Below are 27,644 nucleotides of genomic sequence, written 5' to 3'. Positions count from 1 at the left end.
GTAAATTGAGTTAAATTTGCATTTTAGGCTTTTTTGTTGCCATCCTCTGATATATCTGCAACACGGAAAGTGGTTAAGGTATATAAAAAGTGGATATTGCAAGACAAGCCTGTGTTCATGGAAGAACCAGATAAACAAGAAAATATTCAAGATAATGTGTCCAACTTGGAACATACAGAGACAGATTGCAAACATGTATGGTACCAATCATTACTTACTGTGTACAAGCTGAATGATGGATATTATTCTTATTTGTCAATTCTTTTTCATACAATTGTTTTTTTTTTAATGATAGATATTTGCTTATGCACCTTTTTATTTCTTTAAGTCCAGATTTTGAAATGTGCTGAGCACCCAGCTGCTTTCAACCATGGGTGATTCTGGGTGCTGAGCTGTTTTGAAAATCTGATCTTTAATCTTTCTTTTAACTCTCTATGTAAATACCATTTTGGATGGACTTAGCGGAACAAATAGTGTTACATTCTACTGGTTTAATATTCCCCGTTTGCATGAATGTTTGTTTCCTTTTGACAGAAATACTTTAGCATGAGTATACGATAACACAATTAAAATTACAAATATTTGATTATCTAAATCCATCATAAAATCTTGTTAAGGGCCCGGCTATATTTGCAGGTATTCCATCAGTTCTATGGAATATCTGGACCAAAACACTGGATCCAGACACCCTGACCTTTGGGAAGTTCAGATTCAGATCTGAACTTTGTGGCTTGAGTGCGCATATCTTAATATATTGAACCATATGTATCTGCCCTATTCTGAGTTGTGAAGGGTATTTCTGCATTTTGGGGAACAAGAGTTAGAATATAAAAAAACTTACAGTACCAGTCTTTGCTCAGGCTGTTTTACAGAGAGCTTAAAATTCAACTAATAATTTTTTTTATTTATTAAAAAAATTTAAAGGGAAATTTTACAGCTATGAATGGGTTATGAAAAGCATTACCTTAAAAATATTTAATAATGTGGACTGCCCTTATACCCTATAGAAATTAGATATCTGAATAAGAGTAACAATTAATGGTTATGCAAATGAGCACAGAACCTATGACTGTTCAAAAATATTATTTTTTAGCTTTTATATGATCTGTATAGGAATCCATCTTTTATAATCCTGTATTACTAATTTACTTGTGTTTTTGAAAGCTTGCCTCTGGTCATTCTGGACATAAAAGATCTTCCAGTTGGGGAAGAACTTACTCCTTCTCTAATGCTGTTAGCAGAGGATGTGTACTAGAAGACGAAGACAAGAACGTTAAGGCTGGTGCTCAGGCTGCATTACAGGTATGGTATATAGAGAAAACATTAGGTTATCAATTTAAAAATAAATTTGTAATTATTCCATTAAATTGTTTGAGAAGTCAGCAGAAGGGACATTTTTACAAAGATGACAAATTTAATATAAGGTTTCCAATTGCTGTACTAAAGGCTGCAAAGCAGTTTCCATTCTAAGCCAATTTTCACATGCTTATAACTTTCTGAAATATTCACTTAATCTTTGCTCAAAGATGAATGTTTCTGGGGTAAGTTTAAGTAAAATTCGTGAAGTCAACTGGCCATTTATAGGGTAAAAAAACTTACTTATTTGCATGTTCAGTCTTGTCAGCACTAATAGCAATGAGGATGGAGTCAGCTGCTAAGCTTTAGCAAGTCTCTACTGAACATGTGCAAATGGCAATTTTTCAAAGGCCTATAACTTGGCCAGATTTGAGGAAATTTTCACAAACATGGCAAAAGACTGATCCCTGACACAAAAGCTCCTCCCTACCAAATTTCAAGTCCCTGCTCCAAAGCATGGGGGTGTTAGAGTATTTCAAATAAAAGGTTGCCAAAATCTTTTAACGTGGGCAAAATAATATAATTTTTACTAGCCTCATTCTCAAAATGGCTGAATTATTTTTGGCTGAAAATTTCCAAAACTATTTAGCCTGGCAAATACATCTGGCCTGAAAAATTTCAGCCCAGATGGTTAGAGGATGGGTTTTTTTCTTTTGTTGTTGTTGTTTTTTCTTTTTTAACGAAGTCATTAACAATTGAAAACAGATTTATAATGGGAAGTGCCAGGCAACCTTAACAGTAGGTGGTTTCCTGGCACTTCCAAAAATCCCACCCTTCAGAAAGTGTTGTTTTTATATTGGTCTCCCACTATATTCCAAACAGCGGGACTCTCCATCCCAGCGGATAGGAAACATATATAATTACTGATTATTCAGAGGACATGAACAGTAGAATCCCTGGTGATTTTAAGGATATTATGTAGTCTTTAGCATGATAAGCAGCATAGAACATAACTTTCATATAGGCCAAGTAGTTGAGAGAAAGTTTTATTACTTTCTCTCTACAGCCTGAATTGTTTGGGGGCATGCAACTGCACTGTGCTCACTTCCGCTGATCTGAGTCTCTTCCTTTTCGGTCTGCATATATGACCAGATAACTGAAGTGACACAGCTGTCATTAGGTTGCAGTGTTCAGTCACTTGTACATCTTAGGGATCATACAGGTAGGATCAGCAAAAGCAGTAGTTATGAACTGAGCACCTTGTAATACCCATAGAAAGGAAGTAACTGTTGGTCAAAATATGAACTTTTTTTCTTATCTCTTTGCAGAAATATTTGATAGGCAAAGCATAAAATTCAGTCAGGCACATTAATTTTACTAGTATATATAAGTCAAGATGATCAGCCAAGAAGCAAATATGGCAGAGGAAGGTCACAGAGCTAGCTATCTAGAATTTAAAGACAAATCTACTTGCAATATCAACAATCAGGAGGTGACATTCTGAGCATGACAGCAGGCTAACTGAGCAGGTAAAATGCACTCCAGTAATAAAGCAGCTCAACAGAGAGTTTGTTCTTAGGTGTTGCAAAAATCTAAGGGACGCCAAAGAGACTGTGTCATATATGAGTAATGCAATTTACCCCAGTTTTTAATCCAAACTAAAGATTTGTAACCCATGGAGCTATATTTTGTTTTTCAAGGGGAAACATAATTTGGTTTATGCAGTTTCTTCATCACCTCCTTTCTTTTGAACTCCATTAAAAAAATGGCTAAATGTACAGTAAACCTAATTACTCTGGATTAGCCTTTGGGACTTTCTGGGGTCCCATTCTGTGTACCTAGCAATAAATGACCTGCTTAAGTAGTCTATGATGAAAGACCTTTTCTGCTAATATGCGGTCATTCCAGTTTCAAAATTCTGTCTTTGAGTGCTGTGTTTTGAGAAAATGATCCTAGTTAATGGCCCTCCAAGTTAAATTAAGGTCAGTGGGAGTCCTTTCATTAACCTTACAGATGTTGGATTGAACCCTAAAAGAGAACTCTCAATTAAAGTGGTCAGAATGCATTTACATGCCAGAAAGCACTGTGTACCGTCTCTTCCTGTGAAAAAACGGAGTTCTGATTAATGTAAACAATAATTCTAGATTTCTTTTTTTTAAAGAGAGCTTGGATAAAGATCCTTTTGTTTGTGCTCTCAGATGTCAGGAAGCAATTGTTAGAGGAGTTGAGCATTTTCATGGGTTACCTTGTGAACGATTGGACTTCTCTCTCTTAAAAAAAATTCATATTAACTGTGTGTTCCTATCTTGCAGAACCAGACACCAGTTCTAGAGACATTAGAACACTAGACAGACAGACACTATTTCTATATTTGTGGAGTTGGGAATTACTCAGAAATCCGTACATTTTGCTAGTGCTGAATGTAAATGATCAAAAATATCAGTGGCCATTCTTTAAATATGTACAGCTAGAAAATGGGTTGGGAGGGGAAGAATACCCCCATGTGGTAGAATGGAAAAGACAAGCATCTAAAAGATCAAGAATATGTTATACTTTTACTATAATAGTGAATATAACATGACTCTCTTCTTTTAAATGGTATGGGAGAAGAAAATAGTGTGTTAGATAATATAACATATCTTTCTTTAAGGAAAGATAAGGGTTTGGTTAGAAGAGGAAAACATGTTTGTTTTGAAACTTACCGTTGGTCTTGTTTGATACTGTGTAAACTTACTTTTTCCTAATTAAAATGCTTTGTTTTCAAGGTGTTTTTGACGAACTCTGCAAATGTTTTTTTATTGGAACCATGTACTGAAGTCCCTGCTCTCCTGAAGGAGCAAGTTGATGCTTGCAAAGCAGTTTTGAGTATTTTTAGGCACATGATAATGGAACTTTCAATGAATAAAAAGACATGGTAAGTTTTAAACGTATCTTAAAGGTTGAATAAATTAATTAATAATACTACTGCTTCTAGAATTTTAAGACAGAATAATTGAAAAAAGATGAGGGAATTTCCATAACATTTTAGTTTTTTTTAATGTTTCCTTGTGTGCCTTTGTAAAAAGTATGATAAGATTGTACTTATTTTGTAAGACAGTTCATGATTCCACTGCGGGGGAAATTCCTAAAATACTGAATGTAAGAGATTTTTGTTTAAAGTTTTTGCTTATGTAACCTTCCGTTTTACTGTTCTTAGCTCAAACTTGATTCTTATTCAAACTACATTTTCAACTTTTAAAAATACAGTTTATTCAAATCTTGAAATGCTTAGTACAGATAAGTGTTCTTAAATCAGTTTTTAACTTCTTACTATACACTTTCTGTGGCTAGCTAGGGCTGCCAGATGCTTTATAATCGCTAAATACATGCAAATGTGTGCATGTTTGCATGGGTTTGCACATGCACACATACACCTAACTATACATTTAATCAATCAGTGGAATTTAAAATAAACGTTTGTCTTTCTAATGCTAACTGAACTAATTTTGTTTGTCAATATATGTAAAACATTACACACACAAAATTGGTAAAAGAACATTACTAGAGGATCTTACACTTGGTTGCTTCTCCAGGCCAAGTGCATCCTTCCATTTCCCCTCCCCTCCAAAAGCTCCTGGTATGCCACCACCCTCCCATCTCACTCTATTTTTGGAACACGTAGTAACCCCTCCCTCATGTCAGGGTCTCAGTATGCCCCACATTACCCCCTCACCACATGTAATGGTCTGTATGTATCTGACTTCCCCATCTCCTTGAGCAGGTCCTCAAGGAATCAATTTTGAAGCACTTAGAGGAGAGGAAAGTGATCAGGAACAGTCAGCATGGATTCACCAAGGGCAAGTCATGCCTGACTAATCTAATTGCCTTCTATGACGAGATAACTGGCTCTGTGGATGAGGGGAAAGTGGTGGACGTGTTGTTCCTTGGCTTTAGCAAAGCTTTTGACATGGCCTCCCACAGTATTCTTGCCAGCAAGTTAAAAAAGTATGGGCTGGATGAATGGACTATAAGGTGGATAGAAAGTTGGCTAGATTGTCGGGCTCAATGGGTAGTGATCAATGGCTCCATGTCTAGTTGAAAGCCGGTATCAAGTGGAGTGCCCCAAGGGTCGGTCCTGGGGCCGGTTTTGTTCAACATCTTCATTAATGATCTGGAGAATGGTGTGGATTGCACCCTCAGCAAGTTTGCAGATGACACTAAACTGGGAGGAGTGGTAGATACGCTGGAGGGTAGGGATAGGATACAGAGGGCCCTAGACAAATTAGAGGATTGGGCCAAAAGAAGTCTGATGAGGTTCAACAAGGACAAGTGCAGAGTCCTGCACTTAGGACGGAAGAATCCCATGCACCGCTACAGACTAGGGACCGAACGGCTCGGCAGCAGTTCTGCAGAAAAGGACCTAGGGGTTACAGTGGACGAGAAGCTGGATATGAGTCAACAGTGTGCCCTTGTTGCCAAGATGGCCAGTGGCATTTTGGGATGTATAAGTAGGGGCATTGCCAGCAGATCGAGGGACGTGATCGTTCCCCTCTATTCGACATTGGTGAGGCCTCATCTGGAGTACTGTGTCCAGTTTTGGGCTCCACACTACAAGAAGGATGTGGAAAAATTGGAAAGAGTCCAGCGGAGGGCAACAAAAATGATTAGGGGACTGGAACACATGATTTATGAGGAGAGGCTGAGGGACCTGGGATTATTTAGTCTGCGGAAGAGAAGAATGAGGAGGGATTTGATAGCTGCTTTCAACTACCTGAAAGGGGGTTCCAAAGAGGATGGATCTAGACTGTTCTCAGTGGTAGCTGATGACAGAACAAGGAGTAATGGTCTCACGTTGCAGTGGGGGAGGTTTAGGTTGGATATTAGGAAAAACTTTTTCACTTGGAGGGTGGTGAAACACTGGAATGCGTTACTTAGGGAGGTGGTGGAATCTCCTTCCTTAGATATTTTTAAGGTCAGGCTTGACAAAGGCCTGGCTAGTTGGGGATTGGTCCCGCTTTGAGCGGGGGTTGGACTAGATGACCTCCTGAAATCGCTTCCAACCCTGATATTCTATGATCTCCCAGTTCACACCACCACATATGAGGGGCTTTTTGCCCCCCACGCTAGGGACTCTGCCCCCTTTTCCCCCTCGGTGTGTACTACCATTCTGTCACCTCACCCTCATTCTTATTTCTTTTCTTTACAGTGTGGGAGAGAAATCTTTCAGGGTTTAAATCTGTATTGTGAAGATGGGTAGAGCTAAAATGGGGGCGTGCTGGCATGTGTTATGGCTGTCATCAACTGGTTCTTTGATCTGTAGACATGCATAAAGGTGGTTGAAGCTGCTGGCTCTGCTAACCAGATGACAGGGGCTCCATGTGTGCTGTGTCCCCATTTCCCCCTTTTGGCTTTTCTGATTTTCATCAAATCAATAGGGTTATAGCCATTGATACCTAGAACATTCCCTTAAATTTTGGAATTGATTAGACTCTGCATTCAAAAGTTATCGCATTACAGGCAGACAGGTAGGAATGCCATTGAGTTGAGTGTAAGACCTTGTTTCACTCAGCCAATTGCGAAATCAAGCACTCAAAAGTCGGGAAATGCCAGTATTAATGTGCAACCTTAATTCCGCCCCTTCATGTGTGTGCTTTTTCATGATACAGTCTTACCAGATTCTTTGTCCCCCAATCTACTCCCGTCCTTCCCCCCAGTTCAGTTTTTGTCCCTCAACATTTGACTCAGATTTCTACCTCCTCCACGTTGCCTGAATGCCAGCGGGGGTCACTGAGAAAGAGGGCTCTGGTCCCGGGTCTGGTCTCCGACCCAGACTGCATGTGCAGTCTGGTCAGCACTAAGAGCTGTGAGAGGATGGAAAGTGCTCAGTCACTTTGTGGGGATGGTGCATCTTCAGAGATTTTTGGCTGCAAACTTCTAACAAGTCTCCTGAATATGTGGAAACTGATTGATTAAACTTGGACATATTAGGGCAGATTTTCATAGCAATTTCATACTTTCTTGCCCTTGACTCTGGGGACCAGGCTTTTACTTCCACCCCTAACTTGGCGTCCTCTAAAATGAAAGGGTTTTTTTTTTCCCCCTCTCTGCAAAGTGCTCCAAAAGTGATTATCTTCAACATAAGTCTCCACAGACAGTTAAAGTTGTCTTAAAGGTGACTTTCAAAGTGTTTTGAGTATTGTCACTTTTTCAGTTTGTGAGACTTTATCAGTGAATTAAGAGTGGTTTTCATATCTGGAAACTGAACAAGTAAGATTAATAAAACTTGTAATTGAAATGTGAGGTTTTATTTTGGTACCAGGGAACAGATGTTACAAATACTCCTGCGAATAACAGAAGGTGTCATGCAGAAGCCAAAGGATAACCAAGTAAAGGACTTGTTTGCTCAAAGCTTGGCAGGATTACTTTTCAGGGTAAGTGCCTTTCTTTTTGATAAGAAAATGTAAAACTGAAATTGAGTGCTATTTTTGTTCTTTTTAAAAGTGTTTTTGAAAGAATGGAAAGTAAATTTCAATGACAGCTTATTTCATATAAGAAGTGGGTTTTTTATGAGATAATTTTATGCCATTACAAAAAGGTATGGTTTTATTTAAATATTGCACTGTATTACAAAAAATACTATCTGTAACCCATAAAATATTGACTCTTGTTAATAGTACAGTTTAGGGTATCGGGTACTCTATACTTTGTAGGTTATAGCCACTAGAGGAAAACTTGAGCAGGTCTGTCAAGTATACTTGTATATTTTAATAAGCAGACAGACCTGCAAATGTTATATGTTATGGGATCTGCTTTTGTTACTATTGCTAGGTACAGGATGTACTAAAAATTTGCATTTCCCTTATGTTCACTGATCCCTTATTTACATGTGCTGGGTAGGTTTTCTGTTGTTTAGTCATCATGGTAGTTTATTGCTTTCTGTTCATTTTGCCCCCTTGTGGTCATACAATATTTATTTTCATATAAACTTAACCTGGATGCTTTAATAAAATAGCATATAGTCATTTTAGCGTTTGTTGCTTCAGGCTGTATAGATGAAACAGATTTTTAAAGATTTTTTTTTCCTGTCATAGAATAGAATAGAATATCAGGATTGAAAGGGACCTCAGGAGGTCATCTAGTACAATCCCCTGCTCAAAGCAGGACCAATCCCCAATTTTTGCCCCGATCCCTAAATGGCCCCCTCAAGGATTGAATTCACAACCGTGGGTTTAGCAGGCCAATGGTCAAACCACTGAGCTATCCCTCCCTGTCCTTTGTGACATCATTGTAGGACAGAGTTAATTTTGTTTGGGTGCCTTACCTGCGTATCTTTATAAACTGTTGGGTATTACATGTCAGAAGCTATTCAAGATTAGTCTGTCACCTCAATGTGAATAGGACAACTTTTATCTTATGTGTAAATTGGTCTATGTGGACTCCTAAATTGATGGATATATGATGTATTTTCTCATTTTAGATAGCCTGTTTCTAATAATTTCAGATTTAGAGAATTCTCTGGTATCAGTCATATTATTTAAAATGTTTAGACACCAAATTGGTCTATGTATATACCTGGATTTACAAGTGAATTGAGTGACCTATTCCTTACTAAAATGATGTTGAAATTCCACCATCAAAGTAGTAATTTTAACTTCCTTCATTAAAATAATCTTATAGGAGATTGAGAATAACATTCCCCCTACCAATCATGGTTATATTCTTTTTTGTAATAAATTTTCCTATGGCTTATGAAAGTAGTCAGAAATAATATAAAAAAACAAAAGTAATTTAAATAGCACATTGTGGCACAACGTGGTGTGTACCAGCATCAACAAAGTTTCAGGATACTGTGATTCTTTTAATTTCATAACATCATTCAAGTTACATCCACTAAGCCAAATCAAGTATTTTTTTAGAAAAGAATACAAGCAGAAGGGAAGGAAAACTAAGTCATAAAATTTAATGCATCTATACTCAGAAATCAATCGAAAAAAGAAAATGAGGAGTTGGAAAGGAATTTTTTTCTGTGATTTTTTTTTTCTCAAAAATCATAACAGAACACATATAAAATAAATTAGTTTTCTTGTTTTTGGTGACATAGAAACATTGCTCAAGACAAAATATAAAAACAAATGTAACCTTTTATCTTTTTTAATCAGCATCCTCAGCTTTGAAAAGTTGGATCTCTAGCAACTCCTTCTGGCTATTATATGTTCATTTTCTGCATAGGCTGTGCTTTTCCATTAGAATTTTGTTTCAAATTATACTTTCCACAAACTGGTTAAATTAATATCTGCAATAAAGCAAGGGTTGCTAATTATTAGCTGATGTCACAGTAGAGCCACATCTGAAAAACAGTACAGTTGTATGAACGTCAGTTTCATTTAACTGCATTTAATTTCTAATGTAAATGTAATTTATAGCAATTTTTTAAAATGACTGTATTTTTAAAAAAAGTTCCATGTTGGAGTTAAAGGTTGCTGGGGCCATACTAGCTTCTGCAGCCTTTAATTTTTTATGTTGTATTTAGATTTCTTAAATGGAATACAGGTTCCAGAGTAGCAGCCGTGTTGGTCTGTATTCGCAAAAAGAAAAGGAGTACTTGTGGCACCTTAGAGACTAACAAATTTAGTTGAGCATAAGCTTTCGTGAGCTACAGCTCACTTCATCGGATGCATTCAATGGAAAATACAGTGGGGAGATTTATATACATAGAGAACATGAAACAATGGGTGTTACCATACACACTGTAACCAGAATGGTCACTTAAGGTGAGCTGTTACCAGCAGGAGAGCGGGGGTATGGGGGGTGTTCTGGGCCAAGGTGTTCGAAGCACCGCAGGCCGGCAGAGGTACTCTGGAAAATGAGACCCACACGCAGCTAAGCAGCGAGTTATTGGATTTATTGAAGGTTAGTTACACACCCGAAACGGGGACTCCAAGCATTGCTGTCATGGAGGCGGAGAACCCACCACATCAGTGCTTTGCCTGGGACGGAGTCCGACGCAGGGGTAAACAGCAAGCCATAATAAGCATTACACAGAAACAGCTTATGAATATGTAATTAGGTACTTTCCTAAAGGGGCTTTCTGCTACCTGGCAAAGGGCCATGCAGGGCAGACGGAATTGGCCTAAAGCTGGTTATAGCTGATTTCCCATGTCCTACAGTGACCGGACGGCCTCGAGAAAGCGGAAGTTCCCTAGTTAGGCCGTAACAAAGTCTTCCGCAGTCCCTTACAGAGGGGAACCTTTTGTAGTGATAATCAAGGTGGGCCATCTCCAGCAGTTTACAAGAACGTCTGAGGAACAGTAGGGGTGGGGATAAACATGGAAAAATAGTTTTACTTTGTGTAATGACCCTTCCATTCCCAGTCTCTATTCAAGCCTAAGTTAATTATATCGAGTTTGCAAATTAATTCCAATTCAGCAGTCTCTCGTTGGAGTCTGTTTTTGAAGTTTTTTTGTTGAAGAATTGTCACTTTTAGGTCTCTAATCGAGTGACCAGAGAGATTGACCCATCACTCTCACAGATCTTGGGAGACAGGCCAGTCCTTGCTTACAGAAAGCCCCCCAACCTGAAGCAAATACTCACCAGCAACCACACAACAGAACCACTAACCCAGGAACCTATCCTTGCAACAAAGCCCGTTGCCAACTGTGTCCGCATATCTATTCAGGTGACGCCATCATAGGGCCTAATCACATCAGTCACACTATCAGAGGCTCGTTCACCTGCACATCTACCAATGTGATATATGCCATCATGTGCCAGCAATGCCCCGCTGCCGTGTACATTGGTCAAACTGGACAGTCTCTACGTAAAAGAATAAATGGACACAAATCAGACGTCAAGAATTATAACATTCATAAACCAATCGGAGAACACTTCAATCTCTCTGGTCACTCGATTACAGACCTAAAAGTGGCAATTCTTCAACAAAAAGACTTCAAAAACAGACTCCAACGAGAGACTGCTGAATTGGAATTAATTTGCAAACTGGATACAATTAACTTAGGCTTGAATTGAGACTGGGAGTGGATGGTGCCTTACACAAAGTAAAACTATTTCCCCATGTTTATCCCCTCTTCCCCTCTCCCCCCCCGCTCTCCTGCTGGTAATAGCTCACCTTAAGTGATCACTTTGGTTACAGTGTGTATGGTAACACCCATTGTTTCATGTTCTCTATGTATATAAATCTCCCCACTGTATTTTCCACTGAACACATCCGATGAAGTGAGCTGTAGCTCACGAAAGCTTATGCTCAACTAAATTTGTTAGTCTCTAAGGTGCCACAAGTACTCCTTTTCTTTAAATGGAATAATTTACTTGAAATCTTAAGTAATTATTCATCTTTTCTTCTTTGAGTGACTGTGCATGTGTATTCCACTTCTGGTGTGCATGCTCCCCACACACACTTCATCAAATTCTTTTGGTCAGAAGTGTCCATTGAGGCCAATCCTGTGCCCTGGGTGCCATTGCCCTTTATGCCTTCCGATGGAAGGGGGAGATACAAAGAAGGCTAAAACTTGTCCCTCCTATTCCACTTAATGCATCATTAAGTGGAATGCAGCTATTCCACTTAATGATGGGCATTGGAGGGGCCTTTCTTAGAGAGAGGCAAATGTCTGATAAATGCTCAATCTGTCATTCCTTCTCCAGGAGGACACACAAGTTAGGAGTGCTCTATGAGAGTCTCCTCAGAACCAGAGAAAACGTGCCTACCAGGCCTGAATAGGTGTCCACAGTTAGTGCTCCTGGAAGTGGCAGCTCAGATCCAAGTCCCCAAGGCTCACAGTTCATAAAAAAGTTCAGACCCTTCTACAATCAGAGGAGTAGGGAAGCTAAGTCCTCCTCCACTCAGTTATCTGAAAGGGGTAGGAACGAATGTTATTTCCACAGTGAGTGCAGGCCTAGGTTACCCTTACTGGAACCTAGTAAAACGGGGCATAAATCTCCTCACCTCTCAGCCAAAAGGTCCAAATTGAGTCCCTCTGACACCTTGGCAAAAACCCATCACTGAGAACACTTGGTAGCCTTTGAGACAATGTTCTGCACGTCACTGATACCAATCTGTTGGTACTGACATCACCTCACACAGTGCTGATGACGTATTCTCCTCAGCTCCAGTGCCAACCCTGTTGGTTCTCCCAGCACTAATATTCCTGGCACCCGCATTATTTTCAGGACTAAGTGATCTTGTGGTGACTGCTAAACCTGAATTACTAGTACTCTCCTCAGCTCTTAGTGTCCTGTATCCGTACTGTTACAGTACCAGCCAGCTCTTCAGCTCTGGTGGTGAGGAAAGAAAGACAGGGCCATCTCCTTTCTTGTAGAAGCAGGGGAAGGAAGGTAGAATCAAGTGAAAGAAAACCCCTAGAGGGGGTGGGAGAGGAGCTATTCCTTTCCATTCCATGGCCAGAAGTCCTGATCGTCCCCCTCTCCCACGCAGAATTAAGTCCTGATGTGCTGCTGAAATAGGGGGGCATTATTGTTGCAGAATTTTGTCTCTTTATACACGGGGTCCTATTTTATAGTTCTTTTCTTGTTAGATGCTAAACTCATTTAACTCCCATGAAACCATGATTTCTGTTTGTAGTTCTTGATAATTTTTCAGTAACAGCCTCAGGAAGTGGCAAATTCTGAAAGTAAAGAATAACAGAAGGAAAGAAAGACAATTCATTTTAGTGACTGAAAATTAAAAATATGAAAAGCTGTTACAAAAGTCTAAATTCTCTTGGTCTTTGGACATACATTTTCAAATTTTTTAATTCTGTGCTTTTTAGAAATGTACAAAATGTCATTGCTTTTCTATTTCCCAGACTCTTATTGTGGCTTGGATCCGAGCAAATCTGAGTGTTTACATTTCTCGAGAACTCTGGGATGAGCTGCTCAGCATACTGTCTTCTCTTACTGACTGGGAGGAGCTGATAACTGAATGGGCCAACATCATGGATTCTCTAACGGTGGTGTTAGCAAGAATGGTGTATGGAGTTGAAATGACAAACTTACCACTGGATAAACTAAGTGAGCAAAAGGAAAAAAAACAAAGAGGCAAAGGTAAAGTCTCTCTTCTTCAGTGTATTTTATGTTAAATAAGTTAAGATACTCAAACTTAGTTGGACTATATTAGATTTTCAAATGTAACTTAAACATTATGGTTCTTTACACATTGTAAAGATTCATTTGAAAAAATGCACTCCATTTTACTTTACTTAGTATTATTACATGCAAAAAAATCGAGCATCTGCATTAGTAAGTTACTTATACTGATCTGTTTTTATAAACTTTTTTAAAAATGTAGATGGATGCTTAGGGGTTCAACACCAGTCTCTGCTGCAGTAGTAGGAATGGAGCACAGCTGCTTGTGCTGCAATCTGCGCATAGCCACCAACACTAGAAATCCTTTTTCATATAATTGCATTTTATTTTAATAAACCTGTTTAAGTAAGAGTCTGGGGGCCAGTGGAGGATTTTGTGTGCAGTCTTGTGAATCTTAGCACCACTTTCATAGCAATTTACAATAATTAACTAATTGAACTATCTTAGTGAACATGGATAGAGCGCTGTGAGGTAGATAAATGTAATTCCCATTTTACAGGTGGGAAAACTAAGGCAAAAAGACCCAAGGTGAGATCCTTTTCCCTGCACCAACCCTCTTATGCTGGGTAAAAGGGCCAGAGCAGCATAGAGGGTCTTATAGACTATAACTGGCCAGGAGGCTATTCACCTGGCAAAGGCACTGTGGAAGATAGCCTTAAGGCTGTCCTGCAAGGACTTCCTCACAAGCCAGGGGTCAGGGCTGACACCAGGAGGAGCATGTTTTATGGGGGCAGGGATACAGTGCTGCAGTGATGAAGTGGGGTGTAGCTCACAAAAGCTTATGCTCAAATAAACTGGTTAGTCTCTAAGGTGCCACAAGTACTCCTATTCTTTTTGCCCATACGGTAGTCACAGGAAGTTGCCATAATTTAGGCAGACCCCTAGGGTTGTCCAAGTTACACCAGAGGCCTCTCTAGCCTCTGAAGCAACTCAGGATCAGGAGGGTGGAAAGGTGACTTAGTCATCTTAGCATCTCCTCCCTCTGGGCTGCAAGGTCTGTATTGTGTCTTAAAGGTACAGCACAGAATTTCATCCCTAAGGTTTGCCCAAGACAATATAGAGAGTTAATATTAGAACCAGGATTAAAACACAGAAATCCCTTGCTCTCACTTATGTATTTACTATCTGCTTTACTAGGTTGCTGCTCCTAACTCTACTGAAATGTCACCGGTTGTGGGCAGAAGCCTCACTGGTAGCTCAGCACATGAGCTAGTTCAACTGCAGGCTGTTACCCACAGAGAAGTTTGCATTGATCTTACACGATTAATGACAGCACTGTCCATCCCTTACCTCAAGTCCTTATTTGTTCTGGGATTTCCCTCAAAAATTAGAGGTCCAATTTCACAACTCCCAAAGGCCATCCCTGGGTGCTGACCATGAATAATCTGAGATTCAGAAAAAGTAACTAACAAGCTTTTAGGTCTAGTGATGAGTTTAGTTTTCTCTACTACCTCCATAAAAGGAATAGGGTTTAGAAGCATGTAGACCAAAATTATTAAAAAGTGGGTGTCTAAAGTTAGACATCTAAATAAGTGGCCTGATTTTCAAAAATGCCAAGCACCCAGCAGCACCCATTGAAATCAGTTTGTTTTCTCAGGTTCTCAACTTTTAGCACCCTTATTTTTAGATTTGGTCATAGATTAAACTTAACACTTCGACTCCCTGATTTTCAGGATGTCTAATAGGTGGAGCAAGGTGGACTCTCAATGCCAGTGACTTGATTCTTGAATTTAAATCAAGGAATACTCAGTACAGTACGGTGTTATTGTAAAAACCTATTTTGACTCTTGATTAAGTCCTGACACTTTGGGTTCTGGTCAAGTGACAAATAACTATGTTATTTGAAAAAATGAATAGAAAGAAGGAACAATGGGAGGAATTGTAATACATGAGCTTTGTGGGACAACTTCTTCCTAGTTGGCATCTCTTAAATTATTTTGAATAATATTTTTCTGCCAAAAATAATAGGTTTAAAACATGTCCCATTTTAGTTTCTTTTTGTAGAAACACTTAACTCTATGTAGTATGAAATAAGCATAGCATTAATTGTAAATGATTCTAGATTGATGTTGCTTTTGCTTGCTCTATCTCAAAGGTGGCATCTCAGATCCTCAAAAGACAACTACAATGGGACGATCGTTTTCATTAAGCTGGAGAAGTCATCCTGAAGTTGCGGAACCAATGAGATTCAGGAGTGCTACTACCTCTGGAGCACCCGGAATTGAGAAAGCAAGAAACATAGTCCGACAGAGAGCAACAGGTTAGGCACTGGCTGCTTTAACATCTTAATTATAAATTGCAAGATCAACATTTATAAAACTGAAATTATTTTAAAATCTCCTCTCGTGACTTTTAATTAGGAATAAATGTTTGCAACTCTGTCTCTAAATCTTTTCCTTCACTTTTCTTATACCTAGAAAGAGAGGTCAGTTTTATTTACGTCAGGAATTCTTTTAGTCAAACATACTATGATTATATAAAATAGGAGAGATTTATTGATTACTGAGGTTAGGACACAATGATTTAATATTTTGTTGAGTGTGGTTTTTTTTATTAAATGGGCTAGATAATAAAGAATGATTGGCTAAGTATAGTAAACTATATAGATATACTATACTAATGTATTTGTAAAAGCTGGGACTTTTTAGCCAGCATGACTACCTTTCAGATATTTAGAGTAATTTTTTATAAAAGCAATAACTCACGTCATCACAGGCCACTGTTCCCAGGAAAATTCAGCATTCACTAGTGAATCAAGACACTTTGGCTTCATTCCTTAAATCTTTTCTCAGACTTTCAAGCACTGGTACAAATACCCAGATTATCATGTCTTGCTGATGTTTACATATATTCTGTGCAAAATAATCCTGTTAGTGTAGTATTAAGGTACAGTTTTAAAGCCAGAAAATACAATATGTGTTCACAATAATCTTTTTCTTCCACCTTGCTGCTTTTACCAGATCTGAATTGTAAAACACCCCTGGATTTTTTTGGTGAAGGATTCTGGATGAAAATATTTTAGTGTATTCATTATGAATAGGTTCTTTTATGTATATACTAAATTCTGGACTACATGATTTAGTATTTGGTAAACATTATATGGAGGTGTAGAAATACTTTGAAGTTTCATTAAACAGTTCTAGTACCTGTAAATTAAGCAAGTAAATTAATGAGAGGTTTACAGAATACTAGGAAATATATAATACCTCCTATTATTGAGGAATTCTCTTACTACAATCAATGAAAAAGAGCTGCAAGACTAAGCCATTTTCCACAAAATATTGTATTTTTATAACTGTAAAAATATCAAACAGTTAATAAATAGTTATGGTATAGTCTATCACTTTTACAACCTAAGAAGAGATTTTTATTTTAATAATTCTAAAATGTCAACTTTTTAAAAATGATCATCATTATCTGATAAAGCTAACCAGGATAAGAATTCTTTGTATTTAGTTGTACTTAACATCCATATCTATATCCCTTTGTATACTTTATTACATCTTACACTTTCTCGATATAGAGACCTTTTTAAAATTTGTTTTGTGATTTCTCTAAAGTGAAATATACATCTGTAGCACTGTGCATAATGGCAAGTTTTAAAAAATGGGTACCCAAATTAAGCTCTTAAATCCGTATTTTAGGTGCCCGAATAAGTTACCTGATTTTCAGCAGTGCTGAGTTCCCAGCACTTTTGAGAATATGGCCAAATAAATATGTACGGTAGTTCAATATGTATATACAGTAGCTCGGTGTTCACCAGTTTGTTTTTTCTCTTGTTTGTTCTATAAAGAAAGAGAGAAAATGAGAAAAATAAGAGGAAAGTGAGAGCAGGTCAGGGAATGAGGCTGATGGAAGAGTGTCCCTGAGTCCTGAGATGCAGAAGAGAATACAGGGTTTTCAAACACTCCAGCAGCCTGGTTTTGAGCTTCAGATAGTAGATTGTCTTTCTCTGATATGATGGTTACAAGTGCCGCTCATTCCAGTTCAATGGGCCATCAAGCAGCAGCCACAGCAGATGTTCATTACCGCTTTTGAGTGAGGGATATTCCTTTGCACAGCTTCTCTCCTCATTCATAACAAATGGGTAGCTCATTGTTGAATTTGGAGACAGTCAAACGTTGTTGCTGGAGGCTCCAGGACTAGGCCCTGCCCTCCTGGTCGGATCACCAGAAATTCAGTCTTTCATAATAGAAACAAGTTGGTGGTTCAGTTTCTCCTAACCACTTTGTTATAACTTCAGTTTCTTCGTCAAGTAGTGTCCCTATTAGTGCTCCATTCCAGGTGCGCTTGCGCCACTCGAGCCCTTGATTGACGATTTCTAGCTAGTTATGCCTGTTCATCCTGCGCGTGTGCCCTATGCCTCCTCGTGGCAGACTCTGAGGCTATAGAGGAGTGTGTGGAAGAACAGCCCTCAGTTCTTTCTCTACAGCCTCGGCCTGACACAAAACAGTAGTGTGCCTGCCTAGAGCATACTTGGCCTTTCTCTTTACTTTTGCTATTAAAGTTAGTTTAGTATATTTAGTTTTGGTGAGAGGACTGTTTTCTCTCTTCCTCAGGGAGACTTGTCTTCTCTAGTAGGATGTGGCTGGTTTGCCAGGCTTCAAATGTTGCCTCTCCTGCCGGGAGACTATGCCAGTGAGCAATGGAGACTCCAGGTGGCTCCGTTGTTTGGGAGAGTCCCATATCTCCCAGAAGTGCTCCTTTTGTTTAGTCCTTAAGTCCAGGAAGTCTAGGAAGAACAGGGAGATAAGGCTTAGACTTGTTGGCAATGGAGCGTTTCCTGCAATTGCCCTCTGAGCCAGATGAAGAGACCACATCCAGATTTCAGCAGCTTACCTTAAAGGCATCCAGAACACCACTGCTGATGCGCTCAGCAGACACTTCTCCCATGACTACAAATGGGAGCTGGACCCGCAGGTCCTCCAGGACATATTCCGGAGATGGGGACAGCCAGAGATTGATTTTTATGCCACCTCCAAGAACAGGAAGTATTCTCCCTTCTGTTTAAGGGGAGGTCTGAGTCATTGCTTCCTGGGGGACACCCTTCTTTTTCCATGGAAGAGGAGTCTGTTCTCTGATGCCCCTAATTCCGAGGTTGATTAACAGGATCAGGCAGGCCGGCCAAGGCCAGAGTTCTTTTCAAAGTACCTACCTGACTGAGACAACCTTGGTACCATTACCTGCTTTAGCTCTGAGTACAACCACTGATCAAGTTCCCCATCTCCTGTCTCAGAATGTGGGTCACATGATTCACCCCAACTTGGTGGTTCTACATCTTAGAGCCTGGCTCCTGGAGGTTCTCATAAATAGAGGTTTCCTGCTCCAGAGAGGTGCAGCAGCTGTTATTACACAGCAGAATGAAGTCTGCCTGCACTGCTTACCTGCAGAAACGGAAGAGATGCATCCACTGCTGCGGTTGTTGCTACCTGTGATCTGAATTGGTTCCCCTTTCCTTCATCTTGGATTACTTGCTGAATCTGAAGACATCCAGATTATTCATCAGCTCAGTCAAGGTTCACCTGGCTCCTGTATCAGCCTTCCATTCCCCGATGGAGGGATTCTCCATTTTTGCTCACCCAGTATCATCCAGATTTATTCAGGGTCTGCATAATCTCTTTCCCCACATTAGAAACCACACTCCTTGGAACCTCAATCTGGTTCTCAACCACCTCACGAGATCCCCATTTGAACCAATAGTTACCTTTTCCATTCTTCTTTTATCTATGAAGACGGTCTTCGTAGTTGCTATCACATTGGCTCATAGGGTAGGGAGATTGGAGCTTTGGAGCAGATTCCCTCTATACCATGTTCTTTCGTGATAAAATCTCTTTACATCTAACTCCCAGGATCCTACCTGAGGTTACATTGGATTTTCATCTTAACCAGTCTGTCCTTCTGAAACCTCACAATTCCATATCCTGGATGTTGGAAAGGATTTAGCCTTCTACTTGAATAGGACTAAGTGGTTTAGGAGATCACCTAGACGCTTCATATACTAAATCCCTAGATCTAAGGCCCAAAGGTCTGCCCAAAGACTTTTAAAATGGATATTGGGTTGTGTCTTACACCTGTTACCAATCTGCAGGTGCTCAGCCCCCCAGGGGTGTGAGAGCTCATTCAACCAGATTGCAAGTGACATACAGTGGATTTCTGAAGAATGTCCCAATTTCTGAGATATGTAGAGTTGCTACCTGATCTTCAATCTATACGTTTTCAGAGCATTACACCCCACTCCCTGCCATCAAATCCAATGTGGCACCTGGCTCTGTGGTACTATCTTCAGTTCTAGAACCCGTTCCAAAGGCAACCGCCCCCCTACCCCCACCTTCTCCTCCTTCTGAGGATATCGCTTAGAAGTCACAGAGCCACTACTAAAAGAAAAAAGGAAATGTTACTCACCTGTAACTGTAACTGTAGTTCTTTGAAGTGTGTGGGTTCTTCATTACCTGCCCTCCTTTCCCTCTCCTTCAGTAATTCTTTGGATGATGACCGAGTAGAGAAGGAACTGAGTGCAGTTCACCCATGCACCCCTATATAAGCTTGGTATCTGCCACAATGAGACATAGGGTGAGTGTGTGGACCAAACAGGGACTGCTAGCTAGAAATCTCCAATTGGGGGCTCAAGAGGCACATGCACACCTAGAGTGCAGCGCACACAGAGGGACACACCTTGAAGAAATACAGTTACTGCATAGGATGAATAACATTTCCTTTTATTCATTTTTGTGTGGTAGTGACTTCATTTCAGCTTCTAATTCTGCTCTTCGTCTCCTGAGCTGAGGATGTCGTAAGATCTGAAAGGGGTCTTCTCATTGAAACTAAATGTTTTACACTAAAATATTTTATAAGAGTATATGGAAATTTAATGTGTTTGGGGAAACTAAGGTTGGTGCAACATCTACCAGTGAAAGACAGTCACACCTTTACAAAGCGACTTCCTTCCAAAAGATCCCACTGAAGATAAGAGTTAGGATACTCGACATAGAAATTTTTAACTCTTGAGTATGGTCACTCAGACCAGAAACATTCCCTGTCCTTAGTAAGGAAAGACTACTTGGTGGCAAGCAAGTAGTTTTCTGTCTAAGGGTATGAATCTCGCTTTGAGTGTGAGATGTTTGATTCACATTCTGATTGAATTCTTGCAGCCTTGTGCAAAATATTTTTTTCTTGGCGAAGCCTACTGCAGTTTTATAAGGGGGGGAAGTGTGGTGGAATGCACTCCTGGATTCACACCCTGCACCTGAAGTAATAATCTTTGTACAGGGCATGCCTTGTGAGGTATCTTTTGAAAACTCATAACTTGCTGAGCAGTAATATCATGGTAAAATGCATGTAGCAACATTATATGTAAATTTATTCATATAATCTGAAATCATGGCTGAAGTGTGTTTCCCAGACAAGTCTCAGGAGTAGCTAAACCAGTTTCTCAAAGACAAAAGGTACGCTGATGCCCCATCCACGTGTCAACAAAGCTGGTGGGCCACCACCTATCAAGTGGCCATTCTTTGGCAAGGACGGGGACAGGGACAAAGAGATCTGCATCTTAGCAAAGAAATAGCATGAGGTCTCCTTCCTCCACCAGATTCCCTGTCTCTTGGTTCTCAGCTGGAAATGCTTTTAAAAGAGGGACTGACACTATAAAAAGAAGGGGTAAACAACCCAAGACACCTCTCCCTCCCTCCCTTTCCTCACTCTTTGCACCTTAGAAGACAAAAGAAGCAGCTGTTGGACTGTGGGGGAGCGGTCCTGACCTGAAGTACTTAGTCAGTAATGCTGCTGGAGACGTGGTGAGAAATTTTCCTTTAAATTTAATATAGTTCAAGTTAGGCACTAGAAAGCGTTTTATCTTTATTTTATCTTTATTTTTCTTGTGACCATTTCTGACTCTTATGTCTCATTGCTTGTACTCAGTTAGTAAATTTGTTTTGCTGTTTATCAAGTTATTGTGACTGGGTTACTCCATGTAAGGTGGTGCCTTGTTGTTTGTTAGTTCCTTAAAGGAATAATGAACATAATATATTTGAACTGTCCAGGAGAGGGCTGGAGGTTAATGCTGCAGTGCATTATAATGGCCAGTTGGAAGTTGAAGCCTCAGTTGCCAAAATTTTAAACAAAATCATTAGTATAATTTTCTAGTGTTTGGCTGCACTGTGGGTTAGTTGCAAGAGCTTCATGGAGTGGGGGGACTGTTCCTATATGCATAGATGCAGTTGTGGAGGAGGAGGGATAGTTCTGAATGTCACCACGGCATAGGCCGACTCCTTGGGTGCTCCGGGGCTGGAGCACCCATGGAGAAAAAATAGTTGGTGCTCACCACCCACTGTTGGCCCCGCTGATCAGCTCCTCCCCCTCCCTCCCAGCACCTCCCGCCCACCATGATCAGCTGTTCAGCAGCATGCAGGAGGTGCTGGGGGGGGGAACGAGAGCGGGGCATGCTCGGGGGAGGGGTCGGAATGGGAGTGGGAAGATGCAGGGCGGAGCAGGGGCAGGAAGAGGCGGAGTGGGAAGAGGTGAGGTGGGGCCTTGGGAGAAGGGGTGGAGGGGGGCAGAGCCAGGTGGCAAGCAGCCCCCCAAAATTGACAGTCAGTGCTCTGCACCATGGCTGTCAGCAGAGGAAAAATTCTCCTTGAGTTGGATGATTTTCTAACCCAGCAGAACCCATAAGGAGTGCTGGCATAAGGTTGAGATTCTAGTGCTGAAGGTGTTCTGTGGGCAGTTTAATGTTTTTGTAATTTATGACAGAGGAACCTGGAGCGTTGAATGGATGCTCCTTTTTATTTTGTGTATAAATTTAAATAAATATCAAAGTGGGGACAGACTTTGTACATGATTCTGAGGCATCCAAGAATATGCTGTATGACTGCTGTGATATCAGAATCTAGATGCTTTTTTACCAAAGGTGAACTCCTCTTTCCGTGCATTGCAGGAAATAGTCCTCCCATCTTTTTCCCCTGACCTACAATTTAGGCTATGGCAGAATCTAGATGCTCTTAGAGCACTAAAAATATACTTCATGAGCATCAAATTAACAAGGAGGTCAGGCTCTTTATCTTCTTTAATCAGAAGTGCCAAAAATGGACTTTGGACGATCAAATTATGCATCACAGAGTCATACAATGAATCGTGTGAACCTTTTCCTGATGGAATCAAGGCGTACTCCACAAGGTCTTTGGTGACATCATGAACAGAAAAAAGCTTTTGCTTCCACTGAGGAAATCTGCAGGGCAGCAACAAGGTCCTCTGTTAACACCTTTGTTAGATACTAGAATATGGACTTGCTATCCTCTGCAAACTTGCTTTACGTCATGTTGCGTGCGATGGTCCACAAACAGCTTGCCAGTTTGATACTTAATTTCAGGGGGAAACTTTCCCTATCTCAGTCTATTTCTTTATCCCTCTCTACTTATGTTCACTGGTTGCTACTTCCCATACACCTCAGAATTGTGGAGAAGCTGGAGCTGCAGAATGGGAAATTCCTTAGCAGATCATTTCCTTTGTACTAGCAGCGTCTTCCACATTTCTACCTTCCCTACATGGCTTCTTAGCCAAGGGACAAAATTTAATTTTTATATTTACAATTCGTGGGCCGCTATACATAGTTTACTGATTGGCTTTGAAGTTAATGTTGCATGTTATATTCTCAGAGTTTGTACACAATATTGGAATGAATTGTCTGGTGGCAAGCCAGAGAAGGGGCATGGCCTGCACAGACTGTGTTACAATGTTGAACCACCTCCAGAACTGCAGAGAGGAGCCCATACATCTCCGAATTGAGAGAGACAGATAACAGAAAAGAAATGATCCAGGAAGAAATTTCCCATTCATTTAGTTTTGAGATGCACACATAGTTGGATATATTTCTCTTCTGTTTTCTAAAATTCTTAAGTATTAAACAAAGGTTTGGGATAGGTTAGAGTGGTGGCACATCATAATTTTACAGAGTTACTGAGTAAGATTTAGTAAGATAACCAGTATGTTAATTGACAAAATGGATTTATGGGAAGATATGGTATTGTAAGATTTCACAATCTTGTAAAGAAAAAAGACCCTGCTGATTATTGCACATTTATTATGTGGCAATTTTATTCCAACATATTCAAACGTTTACTGTATGGGAATTCATTTTTATGTAGGATTTCTGAATATTTATGTTAAAGAACTGTTTCAGATGTGTGTTGCATTTATTTTGCCATGACACTTAAAGAATCACCTTAGAAAAATCCCTATATTTTACTGTTCTTCTGACATAATTATTACTTTATTTTTCCCTGGAAGCTAAGCGAAGCCAGTCTATCAGCAACTGTGTTCATCTTTATGAGGCTTTGCCAGCCACTAAAAGTGTACCTCTTCTGCTTCACACTGTGAGCTCTCTCTTACCTGGTATCTCTTACACTTCTTGCTCTCACAGACTTTCAGGTACTGTACTTAAAGCCACCTTGTATCTAAATGTTCTTTATATTTTTTAAACTGCTGTTGCTGGCTTTTTCTGTCTCTTTAATTATTCTACAGTACTGTGCGTTAGTATGGTTTACACGGCGCTCTCTCTCTCTCCTTCCCTTACAATTAATCAGTAACAACTTCTGTTGTTAAAGCAGCATTCTGTCGTCCTTGGGAGATGTTTCCTCTTTAATCATAAGGTTATCTCATGTTCACTATCAAATTTTGTTTGGATGGTAAGTTCTGATATTTAAATAATTCTAGTGATTTTTATTTTTGGGTTACTGGAACTGGACTTACTGTCAAAATGGGGCACCATTTTGAGGAAGAGGAGAACAAAAGCTTTTTAAATATTTCTTTTTTGGAGTAGTTTCAGGGAAAATATTCCCAAAGCTATTTGGATGGTTGGGCCCAATGCTTCAAAACAAATCATGCTGGAGAAATCCAGCTAGCCACAGCTTTTTGACAATAAATCCCATTCACTGTCAATCTAACAATGAGGTCACACAAGTTAATGCTAATTGTAAATGTTTGCCTCTAAAGACATTTTCCTGGGGATCCTGATTTCAGAAACAAAAAATCTTTCTATCTATGCTTCTTATTACCAAAAAAATATTTAAACATACAAGGCTTAGACAGTATCATTTTTCTGTTTTTGTTCAGACGTTTGGAGCCCCACAAACTATTCTGTTTTATACACTTAAACATTAAGGATTTATCTTGACCTACAGTTTATTTAGGTATGTCTTCCTTTGTAACTAAATTAAAATGTATCTGAATTTAATTGCTTTCCCATTAATTATATAGACTGGCAGGGTCAGGTAATATCTTTATTAGATGAACTTCTGTTGGTGAAAGAGACAAGCTTGACCACTTCATTGAACTAAAAATAGACCCATTAAATTACTGCTAGAGAGCTAAGCTTTATTTTAAATAAAAATGTAAATTCTTGCTTTTGAGAAGCCTCGACATGTAAAGCAACTAATAGAGTTTTATCAATGTGAAATTTAGGCTATTTTCTATTAAAATTGAAGTGAATCAGGCAATTCATTTATAAACTAACACTCAAAGGTGGGGTGGTCAACAGAGAGTGTGGAAAGGGGAATGTCTTCCTTTTTTTTCTGGTCCCCACCACAATCCCCTGCTAGCCCCACTGCTCCCTTCTGCAGACTGCCTTTGGTGTTCACTTCATGTAGACTTTAGGAGATATGCAGGAGGTAGGCATGAAGAGGGGCAGCAGAACAAAGGTGCCAACAGACAAAGGTTTGAAAGGCATAGTGGAGGAGTAAGGAAGGGTTGGGGGAGTGGAGAACAGTTGTGTTGAATTCTCAGGGATGGTCTTGAATTGTCCCACAGTGAGTTGAAAGCTGATGGAAAGTTCAGTGTAACTTATATGCTTGTTATGTAACATTGTTTGAAGAAACCAGAGCTTGGAATCAATGGCGTAATCTGTATTTGTCTGAACTAAGATTCTGAGTAGGATTTTCAAGGCTCCCAAGGAATTGCCCTAGCAAGAGACCTTAAAAACATTTTTAAGAAGAGAGGAAGAGTGCATATGTGAATCATTGGATACTTGTTCTGATGAGTCCCTTTTGATAGGATATGTTTGCTATACCATTGGGACATTTTCTAGGAAAGAGCTGACTGTTAGCTTAGGCGTGGCAGGGAGCATTAACTAGCATCACTGCCAGGCCTGTCACTACCACATGCTAGGACCCACGACTTTACCATCAAAATCTTAGGTCTTCTGTTTCTTGATCCCAGGAGAAATTCTGACTAGTCAAAAAGAATCATCTCCACAATTGTGTTCTGACTAACTCCTGAGATATGAACCTAAAGTTCCTGCTGTCACTCCTTTGCTTGTGTGTTAGTTTCCATTTTCCCCCACTTGACCCCTCATATTTCTCTCTTCTCTCTATCTATTTGACTTCAGTCTAATGAGAGTTCAGCTTAACCTGCCAGGACAAATCAAACCATGCAATCTTTTGCTGTATCCAAAGAGGCAAGATAAAAAGATACTGTAGTCCAATTCTGGTAATTGTTTTGCCAGATCCTGAAGAGGCTAATAAGATTGTGTGCTACTCATGTTACTTTTGCAGCAAATGAATTACAGCTGCAAACAGAGACAGATGCTGAATTTTGCTGCGTTTGCTGTCCTTTTCTTTCTTCACCTTTGTGTGATTGTCTTGTTCTATCTTATGAAGAAACAGGATCAGACTTTAATACCTAAACCCAAGAGCTAAAACTTAAAACTGAGTCTCCATTTTTCCCGTCAAGCATATTTGATATCCTATAAGAAACTGTCAAGTAAGGGATTTTGCTGTCTTATAAAGAGAGAAGGAATGAGAGAGAAAGTGTGTTAGTTATGGTTTACGTAATTTTTAAAAATGCTTTAAATCTCTAAACTTTTTTCTTTTTGTATATTTAATATATATATTGAACAGAGTTTCTGAAATTGGTAATGCACAACAAGCAAAACAAATTTCCTTGCAACATAAACCTGAACCAAGTTAATGTTGTCGTTGAGGCAGTTAAATAAATAAAAAATAGGTAAATTAAAATTTTTAACATGCTAAAAACTTTATCCAGTCCCCACCAAGGCAGAGACTATTGCTTATACTTAACTAACCCTGCTAATAGCCTTGGGACACTTGCTGAGGATTTTCTAACATGCCTTAGTAGACTTATAGAGGGGTCCAATCGTTCATAAGCCTTAATAGGTTAATTGGGATCCCTTAAGGATTCTGGTGGGCGAGAATGGTTTTATTAGGTTTGGCAGATTTTCATGGCCCTCAGGGTCATCAGCCCAGATAGAACTGTCCAAAGACTGACAATCTTATTAGGACTGTCAGGTTACCAATGTTTCAGATTTTGCTCATCAAGAAAGAACAAGTTTTCTAAGGTTAGGAAGATTTGGTTGGCCACTGAAGAGGAAGCTATGGCTCACAGGACACTGGATATTTTTAAGCTCTGCCCACCTATCTTATAAGGCTAATAACAGAACCTCACATTCCTTCTAGCACCTGCATGTAGGGAGTTTAGGGAAGGGGGAGGGGTATAAATTTGCTAATACCTGCAGAGTGGACCTCCTGTGTACCTCCTAAGGTGTGCAGGTATTGCTCTTATGGATGTGAGACGATCCACTGGAAGGACAGGGATCCCCCCCACCCCCCCCAGTGTGCTGCTCCTTATATCTCCTATTCTTCTCCCAACTTGCAAATCTCATCAGTCGGCAGGAAAAGATCCAGCTTTCTGTGCACATTCTAAGGAATGCAGGAAAGGTGATCCCCCTCCTGTATGTCTATGGAGGCACCTAAGTCTGAGTTGCAACACGTGAACAAACCAATGGTCCATTTAGTTCAGTGTCCAGTCTGTGCCAGTGATGAACGCTGGATGATTGAGGAAGGTATAACTAAGTGAATAGGCTATGAGGGAGTCCGTTGGAATGGGGAGAACGTTCTGCCCCTAGATTTTACCTGCCCCCTACTTATTGTTATGAATGTCTAATACTGCTTGAGACTTACTAATCTGTTTTTCTGAATCAAATCCCTTAGAAGTGAGTCCCATTGGAGAGTTATGCAAGATGTTTATTAAACATATATATATTATTTTTATTCATTTTGAATTTGTTGACTTTTTAAGTTTCCTCTTTTTCCTTTATTATGAGAAAAGTAAATAGGAACACCAAATTAGTCTTCTTTATACTGTTCATTAATTTATATATCTTCTCTCACCCTTTTCCTTTCTAGACTAAACAGTCTTAAGTCTTTTTAATCTCTCTCCATGTGAGACAAAAACCCCACATACCTCTGGCCCTCAGCACCCACTCT

At 39.7% G+C, this 27,644-nt stretch overlaps 1 protein-coding gene across 2 annotated transcripts in view; it reads left to right on the top strand.

Moving 5' to 3' along the window:
- Positions 1–27,644, top strand: part of RALGAPA2 (Ral GTPase activating protein catalytic subunit alpha 2) — a 304,928-nt gene that overhangs the window by 66,739 nt on the left and 210,545 nt on the right. For both annotated transcript variants that reach the window (XM_077814154.1, XM_077814153.1), the window contains exons 11-16: positions 28–195; positions 1,165–1,302; positions 4,062–4,210; positions 7,595–7,706; positions 13,095–13,332; positions 15,470–15,634. In XM_077814154.1, the coding sequence (XP_077670280.1) occupies positions 28–195; positions 1,165–1,302; positions 4,062–4,210; positions 7,595–7,706; positions 13,095–13,332; positions 15,470–15,634 (970 nt within the window). The remainder of the gene's footprint in view (positions 1–27; positions 196–1,164; positions 1,303–4,061; positions 4,211–7,594; positions 7,707–13,094; positions 13,333–15,469; positions 15,635–27,644) is intronic.

The sequence above is a fragment of the Eretmochelys imbricata genome, chromosome 3 (genome assembly GCF_965152235.1).
Source record: "Eretmochelys imbricata isolate rEreImb1 chromosome 3, rEreImb1.hap1, whole genome shotgun sequence".
NCBI lineage: Eukaryota > Metazoa > Chordata > Testudines > Cheloniidae > Eretmochelys > Eretmochelys imbricata.
Note: the sequence above shows the minus strand (reverse complement) of the source record. Positions and strands in the feature narration are given on the sequence as shown.